This window comes from Grammomys surdaster, unplaced genomic scaffold, assembly GCF_004785775.1.
Source record: "Grammomys surdaster isolate TR1022 unplaced genomic scaffold, NIH_TR_1.0 210, whole genome shotgun sequence".
In the NCBI taxonomy this organism is placed as follows: domain Eukaryota; kingdom Metazoa; phylum Chordata; class Mammalia; order Rodentia; family Muridae; genus Grammomys; species Grammomys surdaster.
This window is the reverse complement of record NW_021604655.1, coordinates 3,044,676-3,066,720: the sequence shown is the minus strand read 5'-3', so window position 1 is coordinate 3,066,720 and position 22,045 is coordinate 3,044,676. Positions and strand designations below refer to the sequence as shown.

At 41.1% G+C, this 22,045-nt stretch overlaps 1 protein-coding gene across 1 annotated transcript; it reads right to left on the bottom strand.

The window, feature by feature from the left end:
• Positions 1 to 274: 274 nt before the first annotated feature.
• On the bottom strand, positions 275 to 21,911 carry Aldh6a1 (aldehyde dehydrogenase 6 family member A1). The gene is made up of 12 exons (XM_028771831.1): positions 21,810 to 21,911; positions 14,054 to 14,113; positions 12,212 to 12,286; positions 11,892 to 12,053; positions 10,928 to 11,006; positions 10,001 to 10,303; positions 8,548 to 8,669; positions 6,636 to 6,825; positions 6,265 to 6,446; positions 4,075 to 4,254; positions 3,316 to 3,414; positions 275 to 2,259 (listed from the first exon to the last, which is right to left on the bottom strand). Exons 1-12 carry the CDS (start codon positions 21,858 to 21,860, stop codon positions 2,155 to 2,157), a joined length of 1,608 nt encoding a protein of 535 aa, XP_028627664.1. The 5' UTR covers positions 21,861 to 21,911; the 3' UTR covers positions 275 to 2,154.
• Between the last annotated feature and the right edge of the window lie 134 nt (positions 21,912 to 22,045).

The following is a 22,045-nucleotide window of genomic DNA, read 5'->3' as shown; positions in this document are numbered from 1 at the left end:
TTATCACCATGTCCATACTGATAAGGCATGTTATATATAACTGGAGAACCTGTAGATTACGTTCTGAAATAAGCAGCTGAGTCAAATGTGTACTGCATTAGTACTGTCTTCAGTGCTGCTGACTGAACCTTTGTGCGTACTAGGGCAAAATGCCCTCACTCTGGAGTCACCCTCCACCCTATCTTGTATATAGGCACAAACATAATGTCCTTATAAGTCTTGGCACCAAGCACAAATCACTGTAACCTAGAGAACAAAGGAAGGAAAAGACCACTTTTTTCAAAACTGTATTTTTTTCCTAAGGCTTTTTTATTTGTAGTTTGTTATTCATGATCAGTATAGAAGCTCACAAAATTCAATGAGGCCATATAAGAACAAAAAGGAAAAATGCTGGTTTTCTGTTTTAGTGATATTAACCCAAATATAAATTTCATCTAAGAAACAAGAAACTCTTTTGAGTACAAGTAGCTGGTCAAATCTGTTTATTATAATTAGAATAATGCAATTCTGATTAGTTGTAATTTTTTAAAAGTAACTTCCTTTATATCTAAGGAAAATATTAGGAGTCTGATTAAATTCTATTTGGAATTTAGATAATAACCACTTTTCAACCCAGCCCAAAATTGTTGGATTAAATTAAGTATGAACCATGTTTTCTAAGAAAACAAAGGGCACTGCAGTCACAAAGTATAAATGTCTTAACTTAAGGATGGAAAACAAAAGAAAATCAGAGTTGTGTTTTGTTAAAGTGACTGAAGCTCTGAATTCTACCAGAGCTGGTTACTCTAATAATCTTACATCCAAAGAGTAGGAAATGTCAAGGTTTTTCACCGCCTTTATTTTAATTCACCAAACCCACAATGGGCTGGAGCAGCACTGTTCACACATGGCTGTGCAGAAGAGAGGACAGTAATGACCAGTGCCACACCTCACTGAGCACTCAAGACAAAGCAGAGCCCATAACCATCTAGTTCAGAAAGCCAGGCTTCAGAAGGTCAGACAGACAAACTGTTCTGTTAGCACATCAGCCTCTTCTGACTTAAGGTTTAGATTATCAGAGAAGCAAGCTGAAAGGCTGCTGAATAGTTAAGTTGAATAAGGTGACTGAATACTGTCAAAGCATGAAACTTTGAAGTTTCTAGTAGTCTAAGCAATTAGTCTATATGAAGAATTCTTTCATTAAAATGTATCAATTAATGAGAAATGCTGTCAAAAGAAAGAATAACAAAATTTGACAAATAATAGGTTAAGCCTACTTAAGACAAGAGTCCATCCACTTTTATGATTGGAGGTCCTTTGATTTCTGAGTCAAAAATCATTTGTGAAATTTTTTTTTGTTGTTGTTTTGTTTTTTGAGGCAGGGTTTCTCTGTGTAGTCCTGGCTGTCCTGGAACTCACTCTGTAGACCAGGCTGGCCTCGAACTCAGAAATCCGCCTGCCTCTGCCTCCCAAGTGCTGGGATTAAAGGTGTGCGCCACCACCGCCCGGCGAAATATTTTGTCTAAGGATTTATTTGCATCTGAATTAATGGTTGGAGTATTGATTTAATGATTGTTGAGGCAAACCATGAAGAATGGCACATATAACAAAAAGCTAACTTAACACTTCATCCTGAGGTATCCTTGATAAGTATTTTAAGAAGCAAGAACATGGACAATGATAGAATTAAATAGTGGCCATGAATCACACAGAAGAAAGTGGTATTGAGCAGAGAACAGTTGTCACAACGCTGGGATATGTAAAACTAGGCTACATGTTAGATAGTGTGGGGACCAATGGAGGGCTAGATGTGAGGCTCAACCAGAGGGTGAGTTGTTTCAGTGACTGCAAGATTTGTCCCTACATTAACATTCCCCTCCCAGTCATCAGAAAAGAATTGTTAGGAGACAGTCTAAGCTCACATTCTAGGCAAACATTTCACACAAATAACAGTTACCTCAAAAACTGGAGAGAAGTATGGAGAACAAGTGAAGGCCTGGTATTAGTGTTATCCTGCACTCCCTACAACTTTGAAGGGATTGAGACTTCTGAGAAAGAATTTAGTTGCAATATATTCCATTCTCATGGATCTGTTTTTGAGCAAAGACGGCACATGAAGGTTGCCAAAAAGGTGAAAAATTACTCAGGCTGGATTGAGTCCTGAAGAACTTGTTTCTAACGCCCCATGGTAGGCATGACTACAGCAGGTGAGGAAAGAGTAGCATCTTCTTCTTTCCACTGAGATGTGATAGTCTTTAACTGAGTGTAAAACTGGATGCCCTTAAAAAAAAAATCAGAGAGAAAAAGAGTCAGTGTATACTTTTCAAATTAGCTGTTGAAGGCGGTGCTGTGAGCAGTACTCACATTCCTATTTGAGTAATTGTGCAACAAAATCCACTGGTTGTTCATGAGATAGTATACCCAAAACATTTACAGGGGTGTAGAGAGGTGGTTCAGCTATCAAAAGTTCATGTTCCTCTTGCAGAGGACCAAGGTTTAATTCCCAGTAGCCACATGGCAGCTCACAACCATGTGTAACTCCAGTTCCAGGGGATCTAACACATTCTTCTGGCCTTTTAGGACATCAGTCACTACATGGTGCACAGACATACATGTAAGCCAAAATGTGTGTGTGTATAAATAATATTTAATTACGTATAATTGAATATATAATTTATGTTATATATTATATATTTAATTACACATAATTAAGTATAAGTTGTAAATATATAAAATTTATATATTTATATATAATTATACACACATATATTTACATACATACATACACATACATACACAAAGAACAACCCACATTTATGGGGCTTGGCTATATTGCAATTGGTAGAATGCTTCTCTAACATGCATGAAACCCTGGATTCAATGTCCAACATGGCATAAAACAGGCATGTGTGAGGCATGGTAATACAAGCCTGTAATTCCAACTCTGAAGAGGTGGGTGCAGGAGGATGGAGAGGTGAAGGTCATCCTTGGCTACACAGTAAGTTGGAGACCATCTCCAAAATAATAAATCAATCTGCAGAGATGTGTCTGTGGATGAAGCAGTTACCATTAGGACCTGGTTCAGACTCCCGGTACCCATGTAAACATCTGAATTGCCCGGAGCTTTTTCCTCTAAACTATAGCCTTGAACTACTCATGAAGAGACATTGGGCAAAAGTTTGGTGACTTTTAAATTTTTTTTTAGGGGCCTGAGAAATAGAGCAGCACAAAGATGACTCCACAGCAGAAGCAAGAGACCCTTCCTTATGTAATATTGCTCTGAATGTGTTCAAGACAGTTTCTCAAAGAAAAAGAGAATTCCAACTCAAAAGTTACCTGTTTGCCATAGAAATTGGTGTCTCCCCTGAAGGAAGATCGAGAGCCGGTGAAGGAAAACATCGGCAAAGGCACTGGAATGGGGACATTCACGCCCACCTAAAGAGAACAAATGTAATCAAAGTCCAGGAGTCCTCACTCCCCAGAGGGCTCAGACGAAGTGTCCTTGTAGAAGCACACAGGCAACAGAGACTAATTTTATTTTTGCTTTGGATTTTAGATTTTGTTTGGTTTGGGGTTTTTGGTTTGTTTGTTTTTTTTGTTTTTGTTTTTTTTGAGATATCAATTTTATGTAGTCATCTTGCGCCCTGTACTCCACCTTAAAAACTTTTATTCCTGAGGCAGGGATGGGGAATTGTGGGCAATTAAAGGGGCAGTGTTCAAACAAGCTGTAGCTGACTGACTGGTCACTGTCTATCATTTCCTCTGTGGAAACATTAAAGGGGCAGTGTTCAAACAAGCTGTAGCTGACTGACTGATCACTGTCTATCATTTCCTCTGTGGAAACATTAAAGGGGCAGTGTTCAAACAAGCTGTAGCTGACTGACTACCACTGTCTATCATTTCCTCTGTGGAAACATTAAAGGGGCAGTGTTCAAACAAGCTGTAGTTGACTGACTGTCACTGTCTATCATTTCCTCTGTGGAAACATTAAAGGGGCAGTGTTCAAACAAGCTGTAGTTCACTGACTGGTCACTGTTTATCATTTCCTCTTTGGAAACAGCTGTTTAAGAATCTCCAAAAATTCTCTTCACAAACCTGGCCCACATCCACCATGTGAGTGTATTTCCGAGCTGTGGCTCCGTTGGTGGTGAAGATGGCAGTTCCATTTCCATATGGGTTGTCATTTACAATCTTGATGGCTTCATCCAGTGTTTCTGTCTCCAAAACCACAAGAACTGGACCAAAAATCTCCTCTTTGTAACAAGTCATACTTGGCTGTCAGGAGAGATGGATACAGAAAAGAACTCAGCTTTTTTAATTGCATATTTTATGTTTTTGGCATTCTGAGCCACAAGCTGCTTCCATGCTATTGATCTTTCGTCATCTCTTATTTCTTTTTTTCTTTTTTTTTTTTCTTTTTTTTTGTTTTTTCGAGACAGGATTTCTCTGTGTAGCCCTGGCTGTTCTGGAACTCACTCTGTAGACCAGGCTGGCCTCGGAACTCAGAAATCCAACTGTCTCTGTCTCCCAAGTGCTGGGACTAAAGGCGTGTGCCACCACCGCCCAGCTGTCATCTTTTATTTCTGTTCGTAGCTATCAGCATATAAATAACTTGGAATTTTTGCATTCTTTGCTTTTCAGTACTCAATTTCAAGGTCAAGGCCCAGCACCAGCACCTATACAACTTGTTTCAATACAATTTAACTGAAAGTTACATGAAATGTCATTTTTATGAATCAAACATGTATTAAGTGTACCAGAATTTTTCTAGAAACTTCTTGCTAAATGCTCTGTAACAAAACAACCCATTCTCATTCATTCCTTTGTTTCCAAATAAGTCTCCAATTTTGATACTGGTCCTTCTTAAACATTCAAAACATCCTTTACCTCAGCACTTAGCCAGCTGTGTTTGTTGACAATAAGTTTTTCCTCTGCTGTTCTGTAGCAAGAACCTTCAACCCATGATCCTTCAGGGTTAGTAAGGACATACGACAAAAAGCCTGCCTCAACTAGCCATGAATGTTAGCTGAGAGACTGTCACACTTTGATAAATAAAAATTAATACATGATCTTTTGCTTTTGTTTCATTCTGGTAAAGTGGACACAGGGCAAAGTAGCCAATAAATACTGGGTAGTTACTATATTGACTGGGACACTATAAGTGAACAAGTGGGAAACAAGTGTAAGACAAGGAAGGGGTTTATTTCATTATCATTTTTTAAATGATTGTATTTTATGTACATTGGTTTATCTGCATGTATGTCTGTGTGAGGCTGTCAGATCCTGTGGAACTGGAGTGACACAGTTGTGAGCCTCCATATGGTTGCTGGGAATTGAACCCTGGTCTTCTAGAACAGCATCCAGGGCTCTTAACTGCTGAGCCATCTCTCCAGCTCCCCAAAGCAAGGGTTTTAATTGCTATTTATGGGCCAAATATGCCAGCTGCTTGTCCTTACACAGTCCATAAGCTAAGAATAGTTTCTACCTTTTTTTAATGGTTAAGAAAAAATTTCATGACATAAAATTACAAAATTCAAATGTGTGTCCATAAATAAGATTTTTACTGGAAGATATCCATATATTTGTGATTGATTTTATACTATACAGCAGAATAGTTATGACAGAGATTGTATTTCTTCAAAGCTGAGAATATTTAGCCTTCCATGGAAAGTCTATTTGTACTGCTTAGTTTGTGTCATCTTGATATATCCAAGTCATCTGGGAAGAAGGAATCTTAACTGGCCTCCTTCAGACTGGCATGTGGGCAGATTTGTATGGTATTTTTTAAATTAATGATTGGTGAGAGAGGGTCCAGCCCACTGTGGGTGATGCCATCCCTGGGTAAGTGGTCCAGAGTTGTATACAAAAAAAAAAAAAAAAAAAAGCAAGGCGAACCAGCCATAGAGCAAGTTAGTAGATAGCCTCCCTCCATGGTCTCGGTTTCAGTTTCTGTCTCCAAGCTCCTGCCTTGAGTTCCTGCCCTGACCTCTTCCCTCAGTGATTAACTGTAATCAAAACAAAACAAACCAGATAGACTCCTTTACTCCTTAAGTTGTTTTTTGGTCATTTTTATCGCAGCAATAGAAAGCAAGACAGGACGTGTGGCACACAGTGGAAAGAGATGTGGTTGGAAGCCAGAGAGATTTATTTAGTTTCCAGCAGAGTAACTGAACAATCCTGGCAAGAGTTCTGATCTTAAATATCTTCACTTATAGAGGGGTGAGATTTCATAGCCCTAAGGTGTTTTTAGCTCTTATATTTGTGAAGTAATTCAGAGTTGTTTACCTTAACATTGGAGATGATGGTTGGTCCAACAAAGTTACCATTTTCATAGCCCTTGACTTTAATTTTTCTCCCATCCAGAAGGATGGAAGCTCCCTCTTTTGTTCCGCTATCGATCAGATTGCAGACTCTCTCTTTGGCCTGGGGGGTGATCAGGGGGCCAAGATCAGCTCCAGGCTGGTCCCCTATAAACCAAGTAGAAATGTCTAAAGATTTTATTATCATAAAATTTTAACTGCTGAGGCAAATTTGAATGTCGATTAGGAGAGGTAATAGTAGGAACATAACTTCCCCTCCAGCAAAGCCTAAGCTAAACCTGAAAATTTAGTGCCGCAAAAGTCAAGTCTAAAGCTGCTCGGCAGCTGACCGATTACCTGCATTGACTCTCAGATTTTTGGCACGCTCTACCAGTTCTGGCAGCCACTTCTTAGCTTCCCCTACAAGGATGGCTGTCGAAAGGGCCATGCAGCGCTGCCCAGCAGCTCCGAAGGCTGCCCCGACCAGCTGGTTGAGGGTATTTTCCTTATTGGCATCTGGCATGACCACTCCATGGTTTTTAGCTCCCTAAAGAAACGTAGAAAGTACACAGGTCTTCCTTAGCTAAATTCACTTAAACAAAAAAATTAAGCAAAGAATCTGATATATGAGAATTTATAGGAAGAAAGTCCATCTTTTTTTTTGTTTTGTTTTTGGTTTTGGTTTTTCAAGACGGTTTCTCTGTGTAGCCCTGGCTATCCTGGAACTCACTCTGTAGACCAGGCTGGCCTCGAACTCAGAAATCCACCTGCCTCTGCCTCCCAAGTGCTGGGATTAAAGGCGCGTGCCACCACTGCCCGGCCTTTTGTTATTTTTAAAGTTTTAACTTGCCAGGCAGTGGTGGACAGCCAGGGCTACACAGAGAAACCCTGTCTCGAAAAAACAATAAATAAATAAATAAATAAATAAATAAATAAATAAATAAATAAGTAAATAAATAAATAAGGAAAGAAAGAAAGAAAGAAAGGAAGGAAGGAAGGAAGGAAGGAAGGAAGAAAGAAAGAAAGAAAGAAAGAAAGAAAGAAAGAAAGAAAGGAAGAAAGGAAGAAAGGAAGAAAGGAAGAAAGGAAGAAAGGAAGAAAGGAAGAAAGGAAGAAAGAAAGGAAGAAAGGAAGAAAGGAAGAAAGGAAGAAAGAAAGAAAGAAAAAAAGAAAGTTAGTTTTAACTTTTGCGGTCTTGGGAATTAAACCTCAGCCTTGTGCATGCCAGGCAAATATCAGCCTTTTATTTTGAGACAGACTCAGTGAATTGCCAAAGGGAGTACTGAACTCACTCTATAGCACAGGCCAGAGATTATTTTTAATACTGCTGAAGTTTAAGCAATACTAAACGGCTCCATGCCGGGCGGTGGTGGCGCACTTGGGAGGCAGAGGCAGGCGGATCTCTGAGTTCGAGAGTTCAAGGCCAGCCTGGTCTACAGAGTGAGTTCCAGGACAGCCAGGGCTACACAGAGAAACCCTGTCTCGAAAAGAAAAAAAAAAACGGCTCCATGTTTCTTTAATCTCTTTGAGAAGCTGATATGTATTTATTTAAACCAAAACTATTAACATGGTGGTGGGCAGGCGAAGACCCAGTTACTTTCACATTGACAGGTTAAAAAACTAGTAGAATACAAAAGTAAACCAGGTATTGTGTGAGGACATACGAGATGGTGCCTTGCATGGACTGGCCCTTTCCAATTCCTTAACAAACAAACTGGTCATTCTAAAGATGAAATAACCTTAGGCATAACCAGTTCTTTATCTTTTTTCTTTTTTAATTTTTTTGTTTTTCAAGACAGGGTTTCACTGTGTAGCCCTTGCTGTCCTAGAACTCACTCTATAAGTTAGGCTGGCTTCAAACTCAGAGATCCGCCTGCCTCTGCCTCACTAGGACTAAAGGCGTGTGCCACCTGGCTCTCTACCATAGTTCAAAGCCGTGTAACTAGTAGAATACACTTTTTAAAGAAGTAATAAATAAGTTCAAGAAAGCAGAAATGTGGCTGTTACTACATGAAGACTAAAGGAATCAGTGACAGTTTTGAGGAGGAATGTGCCCTGGGTCACCAAGATCAATTATGTATGATGAAAGAGAATTCTAACAGTAAAACTTCACAAGTTGCAGAGACTAAGGGAGAAGACATTCAGGATGAAATGACAAACACTGGCCTCCAGGAGACATGGGATGAGTGGCCTGTCTACTGCAGGACACTTCCTAGGTCTCACTTATACAGATAGTCAAGTTTGAGGAGCCAAAGGAATGAGAAGTCACCATATTGGCTTGAACCCTCTTGCCATTTCTTGACCCTCTTTCGAAGATGTACTCTCCTGCCTGGTTGGATCCCACGAAACTGATTGCCTTGATGTCTGGATGATCGCAAATAAAATTTACAGCTTTGAAAAGAAAAAAAAATGATTACCACAAAGCATAAATAGCCTATAGGCTTACCAACTCAGCGAACCACCCCTTTCCCCACAATGAACCTACATTCACACACTTCTACATGGAAATCTCACTGTGGTATGCTCTTTTTCTCTTAAATTATAATTTGTTTTGTTCTTGAAACAGGATCTCACTATGTAGCACTGGGTGGCCTTGAGCTCACTAGACCAGGCTGGTCCCAAACTCACAAGAGCCCCACCTGTTTCTGCCTCACAAATATTGGGATTATAGTCATGGGCCTCCACACCTGTCTTTCAATTTACAAGTTGTATTTAACTTGTTTATTCTCATTAGTATTCCAGAATTTCTACTTCGAATCTCTGAAAGCCATAATTTCTTTAAACTTTATTTTCATTATGTGTGTGTGTGTGTGTGTGTGTTTGTACACAACAGAGGACAGCTTTGTGGAATTGGTTCTTTTCTCCCACCTTTATGTGAGTTCCAGGGATCAGGCTTGCATGTCAAGTGCCTTTACATGCTGATCCCTTTAGACAACCCATAAAGGCTACAACTTTTATTTTCCTCAAATACAATAACATTCTTTCAAAACTTGACCTTTTTATTTTATCTTTAAGAATATGTTATATCTAAGATTCTCAGATACTTATGCCCTCATACAAGAGATAACAGGGAAGACTATAAATAAGAACCAGAGCCAGCCTTCCTGGATAGATGTATCCTAACTTCCCTACTTTCTGTTACAGTTAGGGAAATTGTAACATGTTATGTTACTTAGAGCAAATGACGTAATTGCACTTTGCCTTTATCTTCTTATTTGTAAGATGAAAAACAGCACTTCCCTTAAAGGGTTGCTAAGATATTAAACAAGAACATAAACTTTCTCTTTAATCTCATTTCTGGTGTTCCACTGTGTAGACTAGAGTAAGAAACATGGATACTCCCTAGTAAGGTACTTTAGCCTATCCAGATGGCGAGATGGTTAAGACACATGACCTTCAAACATGAAGGCCACTGTTAATAAATCCTTCCCTGAAATACCCAATCACAGAGCTGGAGAAATGGCTCAGTGGGTTAAGAATGCCTCCCACTCTCCCAGAGGATATGAATTCAGTTCCCAGCACCCACACTGTGCACCTCACAACCACCTGTAGCTTCAATTCCAGGAGCTCCAATACCCTTTTGGCCTCCGTGGGTACCCACACATATGTGGCAGACACACAGAGTCACATGCACCTTAAATAAACAGTAAAAATCCCAATCAATTTTTTTAACAGCTTAAGTTTCTTTGGGAGTCAGACTAAGTAGCCAACTAAAGAGTTACCTTCATGCTGTCCATGGATGACGTTCAGTGTTCCGTCAGGGGCACCAGAATCCTGAAACAACTTAGCAAGAAGCATCGTTGCTCCAGGTACTCGCTCTGATGGTTTCATTAGGAAAGTATTTCCACAAACCATAGCCATGGGAAACATCCAGAGGGGGATCATGGCAGGAAAGTTAAATGGTGCAATGCCTGCACATACCCCCAGAGGCAGGCGGTAAGAATAAAGGTCCATGTCTTTGGTGATAGATGGCATGGTCTCTCCCAGCATGAGGGATGTCACACTACAGGCATGCTCAACCACCTCTGGAAGAGAGAAGATATCAATGAGGTCACCTTTCCATGCTAAGTACTACTTAGCTTTGTCAAACTCTATTCAATCCTGAGAATAAGGGCTGGGTCAGGCCAATGACAGGGATTTATCCTTCCATGTTCCTCAGATTGACTGGGTAAACAAAATAGTAAGATGCATACATGTTCTGAAACATCACTTGTGCTTAAAAAACAAAACAAACAAAAAAAAATCAGTAAATTAGCCTCAAAAGTACCTGAAAAATATTGCCTTACAACTATTTTAAAAGGTATTGCTGGGCATGGTATTATGCAACTTATAATCCATGGGTAAGAGCCACCCTTGACTGTATAGTTCCAAAACAGCCAGAGACACACAGTGAGCCTTCGCCTCAAAAGACCAAAACAAAAAAACAAAAAACAAACAAAAACAAAAAACCCAAAAAGCAAAACAAACAAAAAACAACAACAAAAACCAAAGCAAAATAAAGCAAAACGGCAAAAAAAGAAGAAAGAGAAAAGAAAAAAATCCCACAGGATAGCAAAATCTACATAAAGAATCAACCTTCCCAGTGTGGGGTCTGCCTCCCATATTCTTTTGATCTCTCCCACAAGTCTAATGAGGGGTTCCCAGCTTACGAAGTCCTCGGAATACATCTCCTTCCGCATCAGCAAGAGTCTTCCCTTGTTCCAACGTGATTAACCTGGCAATTTCTTTCTAGAGAGAAAACATATAAATAGAAACTAATCCAAGGATGTTCCTTTATTTACTTGCTTGCTCGATGTTGGGGATATGCTTCATGATTTTGTTGCTGTTTTGAGACAAGAGCTCATGTAGTTCTGAGTAACCTCAAACTCACTTTGAGGCTGGCCTTGACTCCTGATATTTCTGCCTCCACCTCCAAAGTGCTGGGATTACAGGCACGAACCCCTGTGTCTGCCTGAATGTTCACTGTGGTGGTTTGAATATGCTTGGCCCAGGGAGTGGCACTATTAGGAAGTGTGGCCTTGTTGGAGTAGATGTGGCCTTTAGGAGGAAATGAGTCACTGTAGGAATGGGCTTTGAGGTCCTATTCTTAAGCTGTGCTCACAATGGAAGGGACCTTCCTCCTGGCTGCCTGCAGAAGACAGTCTTCTCCTGCCTGCCTTTGGATCAAGATGTAGAACTCTCACTTCCTTCACCAGCACCATGTCTGCCTTCAGACTGCAGACATGATGATAATGGACTGAAACTCTGAACCTATAAGCCAGCCGCAATTTATATTGTCCCTTGAGAGTTGCCTTGGTCATAGCGTCTGTTCACAGCAATGAAACCCTAGCTAACATTCACCAAGCACAAAGTCTACCGCTGAGCTCTATGACAGCTCCCATTTTACTCCAAGGAAAAACCAAGCTGGGGGAGAACTCGGATGATAAGGGACCTGACCAATGCCCTTCTGTGTTGTAGAGAAGGGACCTGACCAATGGCCTTCTGTGTTGTGGAGAAGGGACCTGACCAATGCCCTTCTGTGTTGTAGAGTTAGTGAGGACAGCTGAACAAGTCTCTGAAGAGGTGACCAACATAGCCTAGGAAACAGGCTAGGAGACTGCTCAAATTTCTCACCAGGTTTTCCTTAATGAGTTGCTGATAACGGAGCAGGACCTGCTGCCGGCTTAAAATCGATGTCTCTGCCCACGCAGGAAAAGCACGTTTGCAGGCAGCAACAGCTGCATCCATTTCAGCTTTGGTGGACTGAGGAACACGACCAACAACCTCATTGGTGGCCTGAAAAGAAGCCAACACGTTTTGCCAATGCCTCACTCCCCAGGTTGACCTACTCACAGCAGCAACATTGTGTTTTGTGGGAGAACTCCGCCCCCCCCCCCACATGCTCCCAAAATTCTAGGCTAGTAGGTTTAAGTCCCCCCAGAAGTTTTGCTTACTGGGTTGTGGATGTCAATCCACTTGTCACTCTTGGATTCAACAAACTTCCCATCAATGAAGAGCTTTACGGTTGGCTAGAGAAAACACACATGCACGCACACAGAAAACACACATGCATGCACACAGGCAAAAGGAGAAAAGAAAAGAACTTTCATTATTTTGCTTCTCTTCCTCTTGTAAAGAAAAAATTCTGGTGGATACTTGGATCTAATGGCTGAGTTTTCTCTCTGGCCCTTCCCCACCAAAAATGTAAACTTCTAGTAGCAATGAAAGTGCTTATACCTTATGACCTGGTTGGTAAAGCTCAAGACAGAAATAATCCAAAAGAATTTAAAAACTACATTAAAATACTTATTTCACAATACTGAAAAACTGAAGCACGCTAAATGTTATATGAAAACATTCAAATTACCTACACCTGATGGAAAATTATGCAGCCATTAAAAATTGTAATTATAAAGAACATTTCACAAGACTGAAACTGTTTAAAGCATAATAGATATAGTTTCTGATAAGAAAACCAAGACAGGACGTTTTTCTGGGCATGGTGGCCCATAAAGGACTAAAAAGGACTTGAGCACATAGACAAGCACTGTTGAAGCCAGGAATGCTAAACACGAAGCGTACCTCTTTAAAGGAATGAGGCATGTAGCTGCTCTTCCCAGAAAGCCAGGAAAGATGGAGGTTTACAACCCCACAATCCTTTGTTGTCTGATAAGACAGGCTCTGCCTGTATCTCCCAGAATTCACACTTTTACTTAGGCCAGACCCTTTCCTCCTAAATCTTGAGCATTGCTTTTAAACCACAAAACCCATTTTTTTTTTTTTTTTTTTTTTTTGGTTTTTCGAGACAGGGTTTCTCTGTATAGCCCTGGCTGTCCTGGAACTCACTCTGTAGACCAGGCTGGCCTCGAACTCAGAAATCCACCTGCCTCTGTCTCCCAAGTGCTGGGATTAAAGGCGTGCGCACAAAACCCATTCTTATGAGTAATCTCATTTGTATTTTCTAACAGCCTAAGTGACTTCTATGTTATCTTAGATCCAGGCCAATCCTGACACCCACAGGAGTTAAGTTTATCTCAGTCAAGCTTGCTATACTGAAAATCTTGGGCACTATCTCTGAGTCAACAGTATCCATTCTTGTGAAAGAAGCCAGATGTACTTTGTAAAGAATTCCAGTGTAAACATATCTTAAATTATTGTACACTTAGGACTGAGTTAATTGTTATCTGAAACCTTTTTTTTTTTTTTGGTCAAAAATGTGCTGTGTCTAAATATGACTAAAATAAAATGATCTGGGCCAGACTCTATAAGTCTTGGTATAGCACTGAGGCAATAAGGTCAGGCTGAGGCAAGTTTCATTCTTACCTCACTCTGATGGGTTTTTGTTGTTGTTGTTTTGGTTTGTTTTCCCTGCCTGCTGTAAAGCCTGCAGGGGAATCGCGACAGCAGCACATATCTGTTTATCCCAGCATTTGCACAGGTAAGAGTTGACCTACATAATGGGTTCCAGACAAGCCAGGGCTACATGAGACCTACTTTTAAAGGGGGCCGGAGAGATGGCTCAGTAGTTAAGAGCACTGACTGCTCTTTCAGAGGACCCAGGATCCATTCCTAGCACCAACTCACAACCGCCTGCAGCCAGCTCCAGGGCGTATGGACGCCCTCTCCTGGCCTCTGCAGGACATGCAGGTAAAATACCAATAAACATAAAATAAAAATTTAAATAAAAAGTATAAAACCCACAAAACTAAAAGTCCCAAACATTTTGATCACAGTCAGCTTGAAAATTACAGCGGATTCCTTCTCAGAAGTCCATCTTTAGCTCCTAAGTTACTTACCACTGATGATGAAGAGAAGGAGGATGCTGGATACCATGTGGAATTTACTTTTGAAGAAACCTGTAGGATTAAAAAGTATCTGATAAATGTCTGGTGCAGTGGCACACACTTTTAATCCCAGCACTCAGGATGCAGACAGGTAGTCTCTGTGAGTTGGAGATAAGCTTGGTCTACATTGTGAGTTTCAAGCCAGCTGTGGCTATATATTAAGACCCTGTTTCTTTCTTTTTAAGATAGATCTATTTATTTATTTATTTATTTATTTATTTATTTATTTATTTATTTAATGTATATGAGTATGTTGCAGCTGTCTTCAGATATGCCAGAAGGGGGCATTGGGTCCCATTACAGATGGTTGTAAGCCACCATGTGGTTGCTGGGAATTGAACTCAGGACCTCTGGAAGAGCAGTCAGTGCTCTTAACCGCTGAGCCATCTCTTCAGCTCCAAGACCCTATTTCAACAAAACACAATCTGATAAAAAAGCACAGAAAAGCATACAAGACTTGACAAATGGCTGTTATAATGCTCAACATCATATAGCTACTGGAATTAAGTAAAGCATTTAGTGTTTGGTCTCAAGGACCATATAGTCTTGTTCTGAGACAGTCTCCCTCTGTAACCCAGCCTTTCCTGGAACTCATTATGTAGCTGAAGCTGGCCTTGAACCCAGTGATTCCCTACTAGCCTCCTAAGTATAGGAGTATAAGCATAAGCCACCATATAATGCTTAGGGCCATATGCCTTTTTATTTGTTTGTTTGTTTTTCTCAATAAAGTCCTGGATGTTCTGGAACTCAATATATAGACCATGTTGGCTTTGAACTCACAAAGATCTTCCTGCCTCTGCCTTCCAAGAGCTGGGATCCTGAGACTGGATCTGTCTCTTCCCATTATCCCCCAGGTGTTAAGGATCAAACCAAGGGTCGTATGTATGCTAGAAAGCATTCTACAGTTGAGCTATGTCCCTAGCTTTGGCTGTATAGTCTTTATTTTTAAAAAAAAAAAAAAAGACAAGGCCAGGTGCTATGGCACAGGCCTTTAATTCTAACCCATTGGTAGGTAGAGGCAAGCAGACCTCTGTGAATTCAAGACCACTCTGATCTAAACAGTGAGTTTCAGGTTAGTCAGAGCTATGTAGTGAGACCCTGTCTCATAAAAAGGGGGGAGGGGAATAGGTCATCACAAACTCAAGGCTAGCCTGGTAGTCTACACAGTAAAGGCTAGAAAAAAATTACAACAACTAAAATGAAAACCCTGACAAGAAACTAGGAGACACAAAAAGTTATAGAAACAATAAATCATAAAGATCATGTCCTGGATTTCCAGGGAAGTCTTAATTTAAGGAATCTTTTTAGCCATTGTATCATATTTTGCAAAATAGTGTCACCACATATCTAACAAAAGTGCTTAATAGGATATCTAAAGTAAGTGTTGGAGTCAATATAATAGTTACACGGGCATTATTTGAAATAATATAAAGTCAATATATAAGAAACCATAAATAATAAATAATAATAAATAAATAAATAAATAATATTGTCTGTGATCAATGTAACTACAGATTAAATAGTAATAAAATACAAATATATGTGCACACATTCTTGAATACAAACGTTCATAGTGTCTTTATTTTCATTAGTCCTAAACTTGGTCCACTATTAGACATACGATCAAAGTGCAGATGTATGAAAATGTCACAATGGAACCCATTTTTTATAGAATATATATTAGTAGTAATATCTTAAATAAATATTTTAAAGATAAAGTAGTTGAGTATCAGATGAGTATGGAGATCTTTCAGGAAGCTGAAGGCTCATTTATTCCAGGCCAGTCTAGGGTACCTGTTCCAAGGTGGAAAGACAACGAGCTGAAACACTAGATGATTTCATCAATAATAAGCTAGGCAACGCAAGCTCATCTATAACACCATCCGATTTGTCGGCACCCTTAGATGAAAGGAACAGCAGTAAGGAGAGCTGAGAGGGTACTTTTTAGAGTAATGGATATTTTTATTATCTTTTATAAGCAGTAAGTCTTACTAAATGGTATTATGTACATCTTATTTTGTGTCAATTCACTTTAATGAGGCTATTTTAAAAATGGTACAGGTACCTCGTGGCAGGGGAACACGTTGATATTTTGTAGGGTAAAAAAGTCAGGGAGTTGAGTGAGGCTCAATTATAATAATGTTAAATCTCACATTATATTTCTAAAAAAAATGTTCAACACGTTACAAAAGTTGACTTGAGAGATATTCCAGTAAAAGATGTAAAGGAAAGCTGGGGTGATGGTTTCCATGGCCACTGGCCCCTCCCACCCCTTGAGAAGTTGACTTATGACAGTGCTCCCCTTGGCCATTGCCCACTTTCACCAACAGAGTGCTTCACGTCTATACTATACTATGAGTGTCTCCCTTAGTTCTTTCCATGTCGATCAACAAGGACCAGGGAGCTGAGGAGAGCAGCACAAAGTCCCAGTGAGCTCTGGGTTCTCACCCTCACCCTGAGACCTTTGATGATGCCAACTGAGTTTCTTCTCTCAACGCTCTTTACTTCCTTAACTCCCGACAGCTCTTTGATCTACTCCAACCTTCATGAGTGTCAGTGACTCCTCCTAAGTCCTCCTTAGACTGGACCTCACAGCAGAGGGGACTGGCTTTCACTTGTCTCCCATGACGGCCTGCTGTCTTCTCCACCCCTCCGTCCCCACTTTTTTTCTTTGTATCCCCTCCTTATCTCTTTTGCTGGACCAGTCTCCTCTTCTGACCGTCAACTCCACTACCCAGGGCTTAGCCCCAGGCTTTTCTTCTCATTCTGTATATTCTCTTTAAGTGATCCCAGCAACTTCAGTGGACTAATTAGGTCCTGCAGTCGTCAGCCCGTCTTTCTCTTCAGGTAATACCCATATAACTATTTTTTCACGCATCTACTTGGGATCATGCTGAAAAGCTAAACCCCTCCCTCTCCTCCACTCCGTAGGCTTTACTTCCTAGAGCCCACCCACCTGTGCAATGGTCCTTGGTTAACTGGCTGACCAAGGTGAATTCTGAATGTCACCTCATCTCCCTTTCGCTTCTCAGTGAACCAGACAAGACCTGGCACAAGTCCCATCTATCTTCCTACAAGTCTCTGAACACACTGTCCTCTCCTCTTGTCACCCTGTCCTTTTTCAAGACTGATTACTATCTCTGTCTCTTCTTTAGATTTCAATAATGGCTTTCCAACAAGACTCATAGTTTCCAACCTGACGTGTTCTGAATCGTTTCTATTCTATAAATAGAAGCAAACAGAGTCTTTCTAAGTAAGAAGAATTAGGTAAAACATTAACAAGTCCTCAGTTTATTTGAGGATACAAATTACTCCCATATGTAGAACTCTTCCATGCTGCTGGGAGTGTACCTCAACTTTAAACTAGACAGTACCTACAAGGTCCTGGATTCCATTTTTAGCAACACAACATAAAACAGCAACAAACCCTCTAATGGCTTTCTAGTTCCCTTGCAGTTAAGAGTAACATCCCTGGTGTTCAGAAGACGTCATAGAGTACTTTTGCGTCTCGAACTTCATAGTTTGCTCACTACTTCCTCCTTGCTCTCTGTTCCAAGCATCCTGGAGCTGGACATTATACAGTTTTGTCCCAAGGTTGGCTCAAACTTCTGGACATGTTTTATCTTCTTTGTTGTACATATGCTGATCCATTCTGTTTGGTTTCATTCCACTTCCCTGGCTCATTCTTAACTATCTCAGGAAGTCTCAACCCCAGGTATGGGATAAACACCCAATTGTGGAGTTCACTGAGCACCCAAAGGCCTCCATTTTTTATTTCACATTATGGGCTAGTAGCTTGTTTAATTATTAAGTGTCTCTTCAGACCACTAGACCGTTGTGTTCTCTGCCCCTAGTGCAATTGCTTGAATAGACTGAAGACTTGTTAATATTTTGCAGAATCAAAGGATGAATAGTCACCAAGCAATAACTTGTTACTAATATTGTCTCATGTGTTCTCTCCTTAAGGTACTGATCAGCTAATTTCGCAGTCCGAATCAGTTAAGCTTTGTGTTTTCACATGTACACTGATAGACAGTGTACCCAATATAATGAAATAGTACCATGTAGTTTTTGCAGGGTTAGACTTCATGTGCTTTGCATTTCCTAAGAAATATTCATTAGCACAACTCTTGAATAAACTAGCCTATAACTTTCACTGTCTAGATCGGAGACTCTCAACCTTCCTAATGCTCCGACCCTTTAACACGTTCCTCATGTTGTGTTGACCCCCCTCACCATAAAATTATTTTTGTTGCTACTTCATAACTATGGTTTTGCTACTGTTATGAATTGTAATGCAAATATATGATATGCAGGATATCTGATATGAAGGGTTGTTCAAGCCTGAGGGGTCTCGACTCATGGATTGAGAACCAATACTCTAGATGTTAATTCCTACCTGCTGTTTCCTACGTCTTCTCCCCTTGGTTACTGACTTGAAAGCCTTGCAACATTCAAACCCAGAATCAGCCCTTTTAAGAAGCTTGTGCTGAACTGGACAGGTTGAGCATGGGACTCTTTCCCTCCATCCCTTCAGTACACTCGCCACCCTCAATTGTCAAGCACTTTCACTGCATTACAGTTGTGAATGTTAAAGGTCTAGGATGGGACAAAGGAAGACAGAAAAGCATGCCAAGATCTAAGTCCTAAACTCTCAGCTCCATCACCTACTAACTAGGTGATCATGAGGCCGTGACCTGAAGTGGCAGCCAATTCACTTCACATTTTAAAATTCAAATCTTCACAAATAGTCTTAAAACTAGAAAGTAGTAGAGTCAGGGTTAAATTCACAGATTTGCTCTGCATCATTGATGTAGGTCACTGTGCTTCTTTAAAACTGGTTTTCTTATCTCTGAATGGGAAAGACAATACCACAAAAAGCAGAGAGAGGCAGGAGTACGGGGGGTGGGGGGAGCTGGGGGTAGGGCTAGGTTAAATTCTTCTAATTCCAAAACAGAAAAGATAGGCTGAATTCTTAAAATAACTGAGAACTCACCCATTCCTTTGTATGATGCCCTAAAAAAATAAATGTAAAAAACTCTGAAAATATAAATTTGATCCTTCTTAGGTTCTTCTGTTAGTCCGCCACAATTTGTGGCTGTCAGAATATAGAACATGTTCTCTTTTCTGCCTCTCCCTCTCTCTCTCTCTCTCTCTCTCTCTCTCTCTCTCTCTGTCTCTCTGTCTCTCTCTCTCTCTCTTTCTCTCTCTCCCTCTCCCTCCCTCTCCCTCCCTTTCTCTTTCTCTCTGTGTGTGTATGTATGTGTGCATGAGAGAGTGAGAGAAAGAAAGAAAAAAAGAGAGAGAGAGGCTTGTAAATTACCCAGGTATTTTGTTGTTGTTGGTTTTGTTAAGGTGTTTGCTGTTGTTGTTGTTTTTTAAATTTTTGTGTGTGATTGTATGCAATATGTGTACAGGTGCCCTTGGGGGACTAGAAGGCATACAATCCCCTAAAACTGGAGTTAGAGACAGTTGTGAGCTACCTGGTGTGGGTGCTGGGAACTGAACACAGGCCCTTTGAAGAGGAGCAAGCACTCCTGGCCTTCAAGCTACCTCTCCAGCGACACATTTTATTTTTATTTATTTTTTTTAAAGATTTATTTATTTATTATATATGAATACACTGTAGCTGTCTTCAGAGACACCAGAAGAGGGCATCAGATCTCATTACAGATGGTTGTGAGCCACCATGTGGTTGCTGGGATTTGAACTCAGGACCTCTGAAAGTGCAGTCAGTGCTCTTAACCACTGAGCCATCTCTCCAGCCCCCGACACATTTTATTTTAAAAAGCATTTTTGTTGGTTTTTTTCAGTAACCATTTACTAAGAACTAGGTTTCATTGAAGTGTCTTCAGGCATGTCAGTATACAATGTTGCCTTTCATTCTTTCCTTTAACTGCCCTCCTTATCTCGGCTTCTGCTCTCTGGCCCGATCCCTTCCAAGGCTGGTTTTAAAGTGGTCTCAGGAGATTTTCCTGCCTCTGTTTCTCCAAGAACTAGGCCTGTATATATGTATCACATGCCCACATAGATTAACCTTTATCAAAGTGTCAGATTATAGTAACTAATTGTCTAAGAACTTTTTCTGGTCTTTTTCTAAATCAGTTCAGAGGTTTCTACAATTTTTTTCTTTTTGGTTTTTTTCGAGACAGGGTTTCTCTTTATAGCCTGGACTGTCCTGGAACTCACTCTGTAGACCAGGCTGGCCTCGAACTCAGAAATCCGCCTGCTTCTGCCTCCCAGGTGTTGGGATTAAAGGCGTGCACCACCACCACCCGGCTACAATTTGGTTTTTAAAAAGAAAAAAAATATATAGTATTTCTTCTCAAAAAATACATGGGAAGAGAGATTCTGCCCCTTTGTGCAAAGGACAAAACACCTTAGGATTTTCAGTGACTCAAGGAGATGGGTAATGACTAGAGGGGATTTTTATAAAGGATTTTAAGAGGTTGGTAATGGAAAACGTAGAGAGGAAATGCTGTATCTTTTACTAGAGAAAGATACCAGAGTAGAACTAGGGGAGTGACTTCACGCCAACCCTCAAAGACCTCCAGCTCATTCTCTACACTGAGCCATTAGACAGCATTCAAACCTGACCCTTCGGTGACTCCACCAAGAACCAAAGGCAAGCACACATTTCTGCAGTAGAACTCCTAAAAACCTGATGAACAGAAATAAAATTTTATATAAGGGTGCAACATATTATATAGGACACATTCCTAGCCTGGATGAATAAGAGACAATGTTGCTTAATGCTGGATTGTGAATCTTGGCAGGAACAGAGCAAGTCTTGTCTCAGATTCTAAGTCCATGCTAAGATGCAAATACACGGGAAAGGCTATTATCAAAGCTGGGGATCACAGGCATGCAGCTTCTGGAGCTCCACAACTTCCCTTGGGCTGGCTTCTGTGGGGTTCCGATCCAAGCCTAGAAGAGCGGAGGGTGTGTTGGCACTTGAGAACTGACTTTGGGAACGTGTCTCCCTAGGTTCTCATTTTCTACCACCTGTTTGGGGAACGTTTAGTCTTTTGAATAGAGTAGTAGTAGGAAAACAACATGCCCGTATTTACCACCAAAAGTTTTAACTTTGCTGAGAAAGTTTAACTTGGCCCAGAGCTTCAGGAAAACACTAAAAGCCAGAACAGTTTGTGAAAATTAGCAAATGGCTGACTTTGATGTGAAAACCTAGGGTACATGTCTAGGAGATTCAAAGTTCCTTCCTTCTCTGACCCTCGTTCCATGCCCTTAATGAGCTCCTACCCACTCTTACCTCACATAGAGGCTGGATGGGGGAAGGTACGCTCCTGGCAAAGGAAAGTACTCTATGAACAGTGACCAAAAGGTGGTGTTTCTGGGGCACAGAGGTGCCTGGTTCAGAGGTGAAAGAGAGAACGTGGGAGGAACCAAAGAGAGAAAACAAGCCAGCGGGTGACAGCAAGGACTGAGCTGGACTGGAGGTGGGTGGGTCAACGCTAGAAAAGGAAAGGCTCAGGAGTAAAAGTGGGGAGGACCAGGCATGACCGTCAGGGGCTGGATCCCCGGGCCAGGCAGTACGAGTGACAGCCGGAACGCACGGGTCTGGTGGAATACAAGGGTCTGCAAAGAAGGGGCTGGGCCAAGAAGTCTGTTCGGCAGAAGCATGGTTTAGAGACGGGGCGGAAAGGACCCATTTCTAGCATCGTGGTCCCTCGTCGCCACCCTCACTCGCCTGCAGGATCCGGGACCGCATTGCTGCCGCTGCCGCCACTGCCGCCGCCATGGTTCACCACCGACTCTGCCCAGCTCCCCTGCGCCTCGGCTGCCAGTGCCTCCCCTGAAGCTACACCGCTAAGCCACGCCCAGGACACGAACGAGCCTTCCCATTGGAGACAAGGGGCATTTCTTATAACCAATCACTTGTCATAACTCTTGACTCCACCCATCAGTCCCAGCCCTGGGAGTAGG

Coding starts and splice junctions, on each gene's coding strand:
- Aldh6a1 (XM_028771831.1), bottom strand. CDS start 21,860: ATGGCGGCGGCAGTGGCGGCAGCGGCAGCAATGCGGTCCCGGATCCTG. Junction 11,007..11,891: donor AACTCATTAAGGAAAACCTG/GTGAGAAATTTG, acceptor TTTTCTCTCTAG/AAAGAAATTGCCAGGTTAAT. Junction 6,826..8,547: donor AGAGGGTTCAAGCCAATATG/GTGACTTCTCAT, acceptor ACGTTTCTTTAG/GGAGCTAAAAACCATGGAGT.